Below are 14,231 nucleotides of genomic sequence, written 5' to 3'. Positions count from 1 at the left end.
AGAAGCAGATACGATAGAAGATGAGCCTGCAGCCGCAAGCTAAAGGGCAAGTTACAATTAACCTACCCCCTAACACACACACACACACACACACACACACACACACACACACACACACACACACACACACACACACACACACACACACACACACACACACACACACACACACACACACACACACACACACACACACACACACACACACACACACACACACACACACACACACACACACACACACACACACACACACACACACACACACACACACACACACACACACACATGCAAACACGTGTGACACATGTGTGTGTGTTAGTTTAAATTCCCAACTATCCTACACACTGGCTATAGTTTCAATGACAAGCCTCTGGCAGGTCGTGGTAGACTGTAATGAGCCAGGGAACAATCTTGGGCTGCCAGGTAGAAATTAGGTCATTGGCTATTACCATTATTTTACTCCAGCGTCCCTCTCATTTATCTTCCTCTGTGAACGAATTCCTTCCCTACTACTTTCCTCCCATAAATCTCAATTCTTACTCTCTACTTTCTGTGTGTCAGTCTGTCCCCTCCTCCCTACCTGGCCTCCCGCCGTGGGTTTGGTCAGCAACATTGCAGCAAGGACTGGAACAAGGTCACACACAGATACACACACCACACTGTATATAAACACACACAAACACACAGGGCTGCAGGGGCAAGGTCACACAAGCTGTGATTTGAGGCTGTGCTGCAGGAGGAAAGCTGGTGAAGAGCAAAAGAGGAAATGAGGAGAGAGGAGGAAGACAGAGAGAGGCTCGTTGGTGGATGCAAAATTATTTTCTCCTATCCAGCCAGATATAATGATCCACTACACTATTCTCCCTCTCTATCTGATGCTATCTGCTCCTACAGAGATGGAGGGATGAAAAGAGATTGAGCAATAGATAAAAGGAAATCACAAAGTGTGTATGAATGAATAATGGATGCAGATTTAGACCTGGTTTGACCTATTAGTCACCAACTAAGTCATCTTTCTCGCAATACCCAACCCCCCCCACCCCATTACGATGTGAAACTTTGTATGTGTCCCGTTACAGTCGCCCCGATGTGTGTGACAGAGTGTGTATTCACCGAGCTATCGGTGTGTGTGTGTGTGTGTGTGTGTGTGTGTGTGTGTGTGTGTGTGTGTGTGTGTGTGTGTGTGTGTGTGTGTGTGTGTGTGTGTGTGAATGATAACATGCTAACTACCTGCCCATGCCACCACCGCTTCAGATTCCCCTCCCTCCTCAAACACGTTGCCCCCGGTAACAGGAGGAAGAGGTGGGGGGGGGGGGGGGGTAGTGACCATCTGTCAGTGGCTCGGAGATCAATGGAACTAGAGGGGTTGAGGTGGGGGGGGCGAGGGAGCGGTGTGCAAGGCTAAATATGTGGCCCACTGTGACCGGAGCCTGACTCAATATGCCGCCGTTTTATTTACCGACTGAAAACACACACCCCACTAGTCCCACTCACACGGGCTTTAGTAACGAATGGCTGATTTTAGGCTAGAGCCAGGAGATGCTGAGGCTGCGGTATCCACATGAAAACATGCGGTTCACACGGTAACAACGGCACGGATAGATAAATACATGGTTGGATTGCTTTTGATTAAAAAAGATATGCTACCCTGCAGACAGGATGTGGAGTTAGAGACAAAAAGGATAAAATGAGAGAAAGAGGAGGGAGGGAGGCATTGGATTGGTTCATATATATCTAGCTCACTGTGGCAGTGGGTCAGATGAGACTAGGACAAAACACTCCTGTGGTAGCTAAGGAATAAACAACCAAGCAATGACAGCCCTCTGGAACTGCTTACTTCAGCAGATTCATTGGGGGACACAGAGCTAGTACACATCCACATTACTACATTTGACACATATAGACTAAGCATATTTGACTGCTACAGTGATGTAAACATGGGGATTTGTTTGCACCACCTCCAGAGCGAGGACTCTCCCTATCTCATAGTGAAAAGCAGTTAGAAAAACACACTGATATTATGCTCTGGTGCAATAGAGACTGAACTCATTTAAAATTCACTTTTGATACTGGAGCTACAGTCAGAGCTGGAGGGAGCAGAGGAGAGACGAGGGGAGAATGTTTATCCCTTCCCAAGCCCAATTAATCAATAATTAACTGTTGTTAACATGTTGACATAATTGTAACCTGTCCTAAGAGGTGTCATGCTTCAATCTTTAGGTTTTCATGCACAATACAGATAAAATAACAGACTCACCAAGCATTTGGCTGAAAAGCAGCTGCTCCAGGTCTCCCAGAACCGTCACCACTAACTCTGGGTCCACCTTCAGAAAGCTCTTATCATCTTCTCCCTCTAAACCCTTCCTGTCTTTCTTCTCCTCTGTTGACAGAGATGCACATCGCATCTTCTCTCCTAGTTTCTTGCCATTAGTCCCAGTATTCCCAGCTCCATTGGAGTTAGCCTTAGTGTGGTGGTCTGCAGGGTCTGTGTCAGCACTCTGGCCTGCCTCAGAGGCCTTGCTGATGGGCTTGACCTCAGCATAAGGTCCCCGTGGTTTGCCAGGGGCAGGAATTCGACTTGGTTTGCCCCCGTTTGAGGTCACAGACGGTGAGCAGAACGGTTTTCCCTGAAAAAGAGACTGTTCAGACTTTGAAAGGGTCCTGGAAAGTAGTGCTTTCCCACCCCCAGCCTGAGGTACCTTCAGACCCGGCTTGTTGGTGCCAGCACCCGGCCGGCTCGAATCATCCTTCCAGTTGGGAGATTGGTACAGGTGCAGCTTCTTCTCAGCATCAGTAAGCACACACAAGTTGTTTAATGATCTCTGCTTGCGGAGACCGGACGGATTGGGGATGGGGATAGATCCAGAGGAGGGCCGGTAGACCTTCAGCTCTGACCTGGAGGGACGTGAGGGTCCCTGAGGCAAAGCGGAGGGCTTGGCCGGGGGCTTCCTAGAGGCCATGGCCTGGGCTGATGTGTCCTGGCAGGAGACAGCCGCAGACCTCAGGTCTACCTCTCTGGGCTTGGCCGTCATGCTAATGTTAGCCACATTAGCCTCCAGCATCCCTCCTGCAGAGAGCCAAGCAACAGCATCAGTGACACACTGAGATACACACAAGCAGACTGAAAGAAATGGAGGAAGAAAAGGCTAGAAATAAGGTGTAAAAACTCAAGAGTGTCTGGTTTGCCCCTCCTCTCTGCCACTCTGTTTTCAGTGGGTCCAGACTCCCCGAAAATGAGAATAAGGGTTCCCCCCCTCTGTTGAAAATGATGTGTGGGTTATTAAAGTGGCTGCTGCTGTCACCCTTACTCACGGCTGGTAATCCATGGATCTGCAGTTCTGTGTCCAGAGCCTAAATCCACGTCCTCACAGCGTGTCTGCGGTTCCTTGTGCCACAATAGCGCTGCTAGAATAAAACACGCTCTGTCTCCCTCTCTGCTTCTCTCTCGCTCTGTATTCCCTCCCGCTCGCCAGGCAAGCAGCAGCCGACTGACAGGAGAAACAGTCGCAGCAGCAGCAACATCCGCCCTCCCCTTTCTCTCCTCCCTCTACCTCTTCCACACTCACGGGTTTGCTCACTCTACCCCCGCTGGCTCATTCACCCTCCCTCTCTTTCTTACTCCTCTGTTCTTCCCTCCTTCTTTCTTGTTGTCTCTCGCTCTCTATCCTCCCACTGGCTGATTCATCCGCCAATCATCTATCTCTCCCCTTCTTGCAAACGCGCACCGCAGATGCCGGGTTATGCTGAACAGCAGTGAAGGAAGGAAGGAAGGTCAAAAAAGAAACAAAGGTATATTCGTTTTGGCCTCAGCTGTGTGTGAATGATATTACATGCCAAATATTGGAAGCAGAATGAAGACACACTCACACACACATTCAATCAGTCATAATCACATTAGCTGTTCTTCTCATCCATTCACATTCAGATTTTCTTATGTGCCCTAATCACGAGAGGCCCACCCATGATTAAGCTGATTCAAAGGATCTGTAAAACAGCCGTGACTGCAGGATCAGCTTAGAGGAGGAGAACAGGACACACATTTAACATCCATATTTCTCAATCAGATTTGTCAGTCACTAATTATTCTGCAATTAGCAGCTAGCAGGCCTCAAATGATCATCACTGCCCCTCCCACCTGCATCATATTACCTCTCAACTCATCTTCATTGCTCTTTTCTCATTTCCTCCCTTCCTTTCCTTTCCTTCTCTCCTACAGACCCACAGTATGTTGCCCATCCCCCCCCCCCAGTTCATATAGAAGCACAGGCCATTAAGTTGTGCAGGGTATAGATTCATCACAATCTCATATCTAAGCACACCCCTCTGATTTAAAACAAGCACACGTGCACATGTAGGGGTGTGTGAACGAGTGTCGGTGTCAGTATACTTTTGTCTCTCCTCCCCTGCATGTGTACGAGTGTGTGTGTGCATGGGTCTGTCTCCACCAACGTGTCACATTGATGAGACAGGCTCAGAGAAGGCCAAGCTCCCATCCAGGGCCTCGCTTTGCTCTGGCACGGTCAACTACGTCACCTCATCGCTCTGGACATCCCATCTTAATCAACAAAGGACACAGGAGGAGCTCTTCTTCAACCACTCTTTAATGTTCTTGTTTCACTTGCCATCAACTGTGATACTTTGCTGCAAATAGCTACAGAATGTATTCCAGTAATGCCTCGTAAAACAAACAGAACAGGGTGGAGATAAGAGGGACAGGAAAATAGTATATTGTCGTCATTTCTCCTTTGTCTTTTGATTTCCATTACAGGTTAAAACGATGACAGAGCATAAAGTCAACTTTAAGTCCATTAATGCTTATTAACAATCAATAACTGTAGATTTTGTTTTTGTCTTTTAATGCATCCTGTCTGCTGCAAGTATTGGAGTGTTTGTGCTCTGGGCGTTTTACCATTAGAGCACTTTCTCTTGTATGCAAGCAGCATAGCCTGCAGCTGTGATGTTATCAGGTCTCAAACTGTTAGGAGTAGTATTCAAACAAGCAGGGTGCTGGGCTTACGGCCATGTTCTTTTACATTTGCATAAATCGGTTGACTCTCAACCAGAGCGAAAACAACCAATGTCCTGTTTTTCAAAGTCCACACACAGAATTAGATACTCCTTTTCCAAAAGTACCCAAACTGGCACCAATTGAGCCCAATGATGACAACGTCCATCCATCAGACCTTGAATGAGTTTGTGTAATACAGGAGCTCAGTAGCAGACAAAAACACAGACATACATTGGCTGTTTCATTGTGTAAAGGCCGAAGCCATTAATTAGAAGCAGCTAGCTCTAATAAAGGGCTTATGTTGAGGAGGCTCTGCCGCAGAGAGGCCATGGCTGTTTGGTGACAGTTATGGGGGCTCTGGGGGCAGGTAGCCGGCCAGTAGGGGGGTAAGGGATGTAATTTAAGGCTAATAGGTGCTATTTGTCAGTTCTTATACCTCCCTGATGAGGGATTAAGGCGAGTGGCCGCATACAAGGCAGGTCTGTGTGGTGCACAGATGCACATGGGAAAAGACACGCGTCAGTGCTCTTGAAAGAACGAATACACACAGGTAAAGTGTGTGTTGGCAGCACACAGCTACTTGTTTGTTCAAGTACTCGTCTCTCTGGCTCCACAGTCTAATCACTTTAATATATGGCCGATGTAAACTCTCTCTCTGAGTCTTCGCTGTTAAGCCGATACACACACACTCACGCACACACAGAGCATGCTGTCTGTGCAGGGTGTGTGACTGACCTGAGCAATCTGGCCTGACATCAGAGAGCTGGCATGAGTGTGATGAGTGCCAGTGCTCAGAATTACCCTACACATTCATCTCATACAGACTCACACATTTAGTATGCAAACGAAGTGTGTGTGTGTGTGTGTGTGAGTTTTAATGTGTTTGTGGGTAAACCAAAGTGGTCAAAGCCATGGGAAATTTGCCACGATGACGTGGGCAAACAGTTCCATACACTTATAAAGACACGTATTAAGCAAAGTTAAGTAAATGTAGGAGAGACAGACAGAGATACAGGTATGAAAGGATAGATTGAAAACAGAGTTCAATAGAATGAGAGAGAGACAGAGAGACAGAGAGACAGGCAGTGAGAGGCAGGGTGTTTCTGTATTTAATTTTCCCTAGCATCTCTAAACAGTTAAGAACAGATTGGCCACTATATTTACAGAGCAGTCATGTGAGGTAACCACTAAGACACACACACACAGAGACACTGTGTGGCGCATTATATGCAAGTTTACAAAGTCACACAGTGTCTCCACTCTCCAGCTTTGAATGGAAAAGTACTGCGAGAGCTTTTGATGTAAATAATTGTATCAGAGCAACGTAAACCTGCAGACGAACGATTCCCATTGCACTAAGCAGATGGCGCGCATTCTCACTTTCACCCACTCCCTGTTGTCACCTACTCCCTCTTGTTTTGCTGATTTGTGTCCAAGCACATAAGAAAAAAAAAAAGTTGTTCTAAAGATGAGAGAATGGGAGAGAGAAGTGAGAAGAAAATAACACGAGTGTGAATCAGAATAGATGAAGAAAGGGGGAGCGAGTCAACAAGATAGAGCATTCAACATGAAAGATGTATACTGCATGCTACTGATAAGGAAAAGAAGGAAAGAGAAAAGAGGGAATATAAGAATGTAAAAAAATATAATGCAGAGAACTTGAGAGGAGGTGGAGGAGGAGGAAGGATCTCTGTATGTGTGCCAGAGGAACAGAGGAAGCTTGTAAGACAGAGAAAGGAAATCCTGCCTCACCGCCTCGCCGCTAATGCTACGTTTACTTGTGTCCGTTAACACGCTGGCTAGCGCATAGGGTCCACAGGACACAAGGATGAATACCAGACCATGACACACACATAAACAAGGGGAAGGCTCATGGTGACACACACTATGATACTACACCCACACAGTAACATGGCTGTTTACACACAAAATACTTAGGCGACAACCTGATGCAAACAATGTGTGGCTTCCCGGTGTGAGTCAAAAATGTAAGTGTGAAAAAGAGAGGTGATTGTTCAACAGTGACACACTGACTGTGGTGGTCTCTCTCTCTGATGATGAAGTGACTCACTGGCTTAAGCATTTGGGAAGTTCAGCCAATTAAAGGCTATCCATGGTAATGGTGTGTCACTTGTAACCAACTCCTGATTCCGGAGGCACAAATGTTAATCCAACAAAAACACCATTCTCCCGCAGAGCGAGTGTCACACACTCATCATGAGTCACAACCAGCTGAGGGCTGGAACAACATCAATGCTATCCAGGGAATGTAGAGAAGGGAGGATGAATTTTACTTGTGTGTGTTTAAAAGGTATCGCTTTTTGTAGCTGCTCCCTCACTGTTGACATTCTCAGCACACTTCCCAGGGGTATCCCAAAATGCTGTGCTGCAGAGGCCGGTTGCTTAGTTACAGCGTGGTGTGCATACAGCAGCCATGTATATCATCAGCGTGTGTGAGTGTCTGGATTTGTGCTTTGGTCAGCAGAAATAAAACCGCTGTTGCAAAAGTAAAGATATACATTAGCATGTGATTTAAAATCTTATATTAAGGAAACATGTTTCAATAAACATCAGGAATCTTGAGCCAATAAGTCAGCGCCCATGTTCGAGTGTTTGCTTTAATCTGCATGGGTTATTAATTTGACGGATAGATGTCTTTGTTATTGCATTCCTATGTGTGTGTGTGTGTGTGTGTGTGTGTGTGTGTGTGTGTGTGTGTGTGTGTGTGTGTGTGTGTGTGTGTGTGTGTGTGTGTGTGTGTGTGTGTGTGTGTGTGTGTGTGTGTGTGTGTGTGTGTGTGTGTGTGTGTGTGTGTGTGTGTGTGGTCCTGCAGAGACACAGAGAGGTTATCCACATGACTGCCTCCATAACTCCACTCCCTTGGTTGGGAGTCACCCCAGAGGTCAAAAAGAATCTTGAGTGTGTGTACTCATTCACCCATTTCTCAATTCAGCCCTCTCCCTCCTTTCTTTCTCTCCTCTTTTATCTCTCACTCTATCTAATGCAGACAGAGGAAGGAAGGAAATGTCCCTGGGGGGAGGGAGAAGAAGGAGGTGGCAGCTCTGTCTTAGTGCATCGCCACACAACGGGTGGATGGCTCAGCGTGTGAAACCAACGGGAAAATGAAAAGCTTCCATGTGTGCAAATTTCCACTTTTTTTCCCCCACATATATCAATGGGTGCCTTCATGCTCAGGTATGGATTATGTGCATTCATGTGCACTCATTTTCCCACACTCATGTGATGTCTACCCATCAAACAGAACTCAGGTCAAAGTTAGGGTCAAATGAACATGACATTAAACCCTAAATAGTGATTACTGCCTCACTCCTGGTGATGGGTGACATTGTAATCTAGTCCACTTTTATGTCTGATCATCTTTCCAAATCTACTAAACCACTCACCAATGTCCACCGCCAACTCGGCATATGTCTGTCAGATTAGATTGACCAAAGAGGATTACGCACTAGTAGATGCAGCAGAGTTATCAAAATGCTATCCAGTAGACTTGCCAGGGGAATTAAAAAGGGAATATAATTTATAATCTGCATGCTGAATCATTGAAAATCATTGAAACGTTTTGAAAATCTTCAAAATTACAAATACATTATGATATTCAAACTGCAGCCTCCATAATAAATCTTAAATTTAATCAACATGTCTCGCAAACAGTTTTAACAAAAACTGTACATTATAAAACTCATAAAAGCAGCAGTTTTTAGTTACAGCACCTGGCAAACTTTCAAATTAGAGTACATAGTATAGAAGTATAGAATCTATACTTCTATACTATATTACTTGTTAGATGCTTTTATCCAAAGCGACTTGCATACTCAATACTGTGGGCAATCCCCACAGGAGCAATTTGGGGTGAAGTGTCTTGCCCAGGGACACAACGACATGCTGACTGCAGTGGGGTTTGAACCTGTACTCCTTTGATCCAAACAGCAACGCTCTTTCCACTGCGCCACACGCCCCTATATACTTAATCCATTAATGGACTGCGCTATATTACATTTAGTATAACAAAGTGCAAGTTGGGCCATTGCCACTGAATACAATTTCTGGCTAGACATGCATCTTGACGGACACATCATGAAATCTCTGCTGCAGATAGTGTTACTGTTTTAAAGGAACACATGCCCGGTTTCTGTCAAAATAAAGTGTCAATCAAACACCTGGAAAGTACAATTCCCATTGTTTTCTGCCAGCAAATGTCAATATCAGATGAGGATGGGTGTGGAATACAGTGCAGTATTTCATATGTGTGCGAGAGAGCGAAACAGAGAGAGAAGGAGGGACAGCTGACGGACTTTGAGAGTGTCCGTAGGGAATATCGTGTCTTACCCCTTATCGCGAGCAGAAAAATGATACACCGACCACATTACATTTATCTTTCAAACACCATCTGTGTACTGTCACACAAGCATACATCAGCACACACACACATGCACACACACACACACTCTGAAATCCAGCTCTCCAGAGAGACACAAGGTCAGGAGCTCTGGGGTCTAATTGAGAGACCACATGGTGCTACAGTCACATTCAATGTTCAGGTCTTCATTAGGGGCTCCAATAGGAGATGTAAGAGCTGATTATATTACCTCTCATTCAATCTGAGTTAATGTAGGCATATGGAATTAATCAATTTATGGAAAAAAACTCTTTGGCTTCAGTCAAGGCAACCATAACCAACTATGTTCAGCAATATATGTTCATTTTGATTCATTTCTTATTTTGAAGTTACCTAACTGTATATGATTTTAATTTAATTTGTATCTTTGATTTTATCTTTAATTGTATTCATCTCTAATCTGTGTGAATGTGTTCTGTTCTGTTTTTCATTTTACCCTGTTGCTGATAAACTACTGAATTTCCCCCCGGGGGTTAATAAAGGTCCATCTTATCTTATCTTATCTTATATCAATTGGCTTGGCCTTGAGTTCAACCAGAACCCTCAGCTTGGAAATATTCCATCAATGTTTTTATCACTGTGCACACATTAAGTGTTTGTTCTCTCCCTCCTTAAACAAAAGGAAATCAATTTACCCACTGACCTTATCAGGCCTCCCCTCACCCTCTCACTGTTTCTCTTGTCCTTCCCTCTCAACTTTGCGGTCCTCCCTGTTCCCCTCCGTTCCCTAAATTACAGTCATTACGGTGTCAGCCCACCCTCCATGTAAATGCAGCTTCAGAGGAGTCGAGGACACATTAGTTCTGTTTCTAACGCCTTCTAGGGAACAATTACAAGGCCACAACCACAGTCCCAAGACAGCCAGAGGCGTTTAAAGACAGGGGCTGGTCCTCCATGAGCTCCCCTCCCCCCCTTTCCACAAACAGCTGGTGTTAACCTTAAAAAAGCTTTTAAAAGTTTGTTTTATTTGCAAACAGCTCTATTCTGGTAGCTACACTTTTAGACAGGCACGATGATGGGACTAGCAATTGTAAAGGTTAAGGCAACTGCTTGTGACATAATATATTACTGTCTGAATATACTGTGTACGTACAGTTGAGTTATTAAGTATTACGACGGGGAAACATTTTCATTGAACTGGCCGGAGTTGTAGCCACTACAAATGTTTTACCGAAGTCCACGACTGGCTGAGGAGGTTGTAGTGAGAAAAGAGTTGCAATTTTCTTTATTTTAGTGTTTTATTTTGATCTGATGTTATTCTCTGTTTTCTGGATTGAAATGATTTATCTCTCTAAGAGAATAACAGTATAGTAATGGTATCCTTTAGTTAGCTTTTTTCTAAAATGTTTCATAATTTCAAGGGATATTCTGTATTTTACAGGAATCCACCCCAAGCATTACTATTTAATCCAATTGAATCCACATAATTCAAGTCTCCTTTATGCTGTTATATGCTCACTACTCCCCAAATGAATGGATTATCGCTAACATCTTTATTTAAACAACGTACCCATAAAGAATGAAAATGCATGTGTTTGGGGAGCATTGAGCAAACGAGCGGGTAAATGAGATGATGTCTATAAACATTGCCGCCCAATTACTTCAAGACTTTTCTCATGCTTTTTGATTCATCGTTCACTGTTGAGGCTTGTAGGTAATAAAACATTTTCTTCAAGGATTCACGGGAGCGTGGGATAAGTAAACGAGGAACAAATGTTAATTTTGTGGTATTTCTAGTACTCATTGTTCCTACATTTGGCGACGGTGTATAATAAAGCAAGTTGATTCTTACAGTGTGAACCCAATAAGAATGGCCAAACCCTTTAACACTGTAAAAACATTGTCACTGTTTAATTTAAAATCTAATGTGCAGGAAAAATTAAAAAACTGTACAGATATTGTGCCAGATTTGTATAAACTCGTAGATGTTGCCGATTAAAGTTGAATACACACTAAGTCAGGGCTGCACGTTTCAAAGCCAGGCAGTTGGTCCCCTCCTATCCCACTGACACCACATCACAAAGAATGATTCACTCAGCCACTGATAAAGTCATATCTCTGAAGCCTGCCCACATCCCTCGACTCACGCTGACCACCACAAAGCACGACCATAGCCGTGGGTACAGAGGAAACCATTACTCAAAAGGATGGAGAGGAGGTCATGCTGGGACTGTGGCTTTATAGGACAGTGAAGCTGGAGAGGAGCGTGAAAGACGATGGAGAGAAAGTGTAAGTGGAGGAAGGGTTTAAACTCCTCCGCAGCTCTTGGATGAAGCTGAAATCAATGTGCATATAATAATACTCATTGGCAGCGAGTTGAGAAGTGCCCGATTTCATCCCATTACTGACCCACATCAACCCTGTCATCTTCCTTCATCTTAACATCCTGAGCCCATCTCTCTGCTTTACATCACTTAATCTAGGAACCGCTGTAGTCAGCAGAGACACACACTAGATGACACCACCTAACAGACATGGCTCCTGAGGCCTGATGGGTAGGGGAGGGACCGAGCATTTAGACAGATAATGGTTGTCCCTGAGTCTCCACTGAGTCTTTTCAAGGTCCACAAAGAGACCGAAAGGTCGGCATGCCCTTCTGACGTCATTTATGCCGCAGTAATTACGTCTGGTTGACAGAATGTACAGTAGGTATACGCATTCATATACATTGTCACCCTGATGTAAATTGGGCAGAACTGGACTAGAAGCAAAGAGCAAAAGATTTAAAAAATAATAATAATAATGTGTTTTGCTTCTGAAAAATGTGCTAAAGAGTATAATCTCAGTATACCTGCATTCCCCTGTGTGTGTGTGTGTGTGTGTGTGTGTGTGTGTGTGTGTGTGTGTGTGTGTGTGTGTGTGTGTGTGTGTGTGTGTGTGTGTGTGTGTGTGTGTGTGTGTGTGTGTGTGTGTGTGTGTGTGTGTGTGTGTGTGTCTTACCTAGTGTTAGGTCATCACAGTAGACTTCTATGGATCCAGTTGAGCAGTCACTCAGTTCATCCACTGTAAAATCGCTCTCCTGTGCATGCAGCCTGTAAACACACTTCTGTTACTGCTCATGCAAATCACTCATTAAACCTCTGATTACAATCACACACACAGCAGAGGAACTCTCAATCAATGTGTGTCACGTTGATTTTACTTCAATGCAAATCCTAGAAACAGAAATACTGATAATGCACAAAGTACTGTATATTATTTCATCTTTTTGAAAGAAAAGTCATCTTAATCATTAAAGGTGATATCGTGAATTTTCTTATTCTTAATCCTATAAAGTACGGTAAGTAATGCGTTCATTTTAGAATAATTTGTTATGCTTTGACTGATTCATTCTTCATTGATTCTTTGCTAAAACACGACACAACACTCAACAACACACTTCAGATTGAGGCTGCACGGTCTGAAACAATAACTCATTGTGATTATTTGGACTTATGTTGCAATTAAGACATGATTCATGATATAAGAGGAATTGATCATTTTGGAAGCATTATCATTGAAAAATATATTGAAATGATCATGAAGTGTTATGAGGAGAGATTCATCATGAGAAGGGAATGGTTTTACGATTAGGGGCGTCGTTAGTAGCTTGTGATCAAAGTGTTGATAGACTGCTGTATCACCACTCACCTGTAGCTGAAGGGAGCCACAGTGGCCATGTTGACTTTGGGTGTGTGTGTATCTGTGGACGCGGCCTCATCCTGTAGACGTCGATCCAGCATTTGAACAGCCATCTTGGACATTATTGGCATGGTGAATGTTAGTGGTGGCAGCGGCATGGGACAGGGAGAGCAGGCCGGACTACCATCCTCAGGAGTGAACATCTCCTCGTCTGATTGGCTGGTGGAGTCACTGCGGCCTCTGATGGCGTGCTCGTAGCTGGCTAGATCAAGAGTGGGCCGGAGGTTACCGTTGTTCGACTGGGCTGGTCGGTTTTCTGGAGCATCTTCCTCTCTTTGTGGCGTGACCCCCCCCGTTGCCTGGGAGTTGGAGTTGTCTGCTCTCCTGAACTGCAGCGGGGGACGCAGGTTGCTGGTCCCCCATGGTTGGTTCTTATTGGGGAGGGGGGTGTTTCTGTTGCGATTGCGGTCATGTGGGAACTGTGAGGGGATCTGAGGCGGGGCGAGTTTCCCCAGATCCAGCGTGTCTTTGGAGTGTTGCGGTGGTGTCCTGCGCTCCGTCAACGGGCTGTTGTAGGCCGAGCGGGACCCCTGGGGGGTAGTTAGAGCACCCACTCGCTGGAAGAGCTGACTCTTCAGACCGGTGTCTCTCTTGGGGTCCCTGGAGGAGGGCCCGGGGATGCCAGAGCTGCGTGGGCAAAGTAAAGGAGAGTGCCTGGGTGTGTGTGTGGGAGTGTGTGTGGGTGTGTGTTTAGGGCTCTGTGTTGAGGGCCTGGTTAGGTCTCCAGCCCGACGGCGGGTGTCTGCTTTGGGGGAGGAGGGCAACAGGCTGTGAGGGAGGGGGATCCCTGACGTGGGAGGAGCCCGGGGGGCCGACTTCACATTGACTCCCCCACTCATTCTGACCTGGAGAAACACAGGGAGAGAAACACCTACGAGTCAACATGTTGAACACTGATGCTAGTTCTTCACATTCAAACTAAATCCACAACAACAGTATCAGTCAGCAATGTTTATTCATTTAAAGGTTAATTACACTGTGTTAAAATTGAATTACATTTTAATCCAATAACATTAAACTAGAATGTGCTGCTCCAAACACTGAGTGGTTAAAAATCCTTGGTATGTGAGCATGTGAACCGAACACATATGACAAACTGAGTCATTGTAAACCACGAGTTGA

The 14,231-nt window shown here is 45.0% G+C and overlaps 1 protein-coding gene across 7 annotated transcripts in view; it reads right to left on the bottom strand.

Moving 5' to 3' along the window:
• Nucleotides 1-14,231, bottom strand: part of nav1a (neuron navigator 1a) — a 93,711-nt gene that overhangs the window by 62,660 nt on the left and 16,820 nt on the right. For 6 of the 7 annotated variants that reach the window (XM_079674070.1, XM_079674072.1, XM_079674073.1 and 3 more), the window contains 3 exons: nucleotides 13,059-13,954; nucleotides 12,369-12,460; nucleotides 2,261-3,070 (listed from right to left, as the gene is read on the bottom strand). In XM_079674070.1, coding sequence (XP_079530196.1) covers nucleotides 2,261-3,070; nucleotides 12,369-12,460; nucleotides 13,059-13,948 — 1,792 coding nt within the window. In that variant the 5' untranslated portion in view covers nucleotides 13,949-13,954. Of the gene's footprint in view, nucleotides 1-2,260; nucleotides 3,071-3,315; nucleotides 3,558-12,368; nucleotides 12,461-13,058; nucleotides 13,955-14,231 lie in introns of those variants that run through there. The other variant, XM_079674074.1, reaches the window with a different exon arrangement.

This window comes from Notothenia rossii, assembly GCF_949606895.1.
Source record: "Notothenia rossii genome assembly, chromosome: 4".
NCBI lineage: Eukaryota > Metazoa > Chordata > Actinopteri > Perciformes > Nototheniidae > Notothenia > Notothenia rossii.
This window is presented reverse-complemented; position numbering and strand designations above follow the sequence as displayed.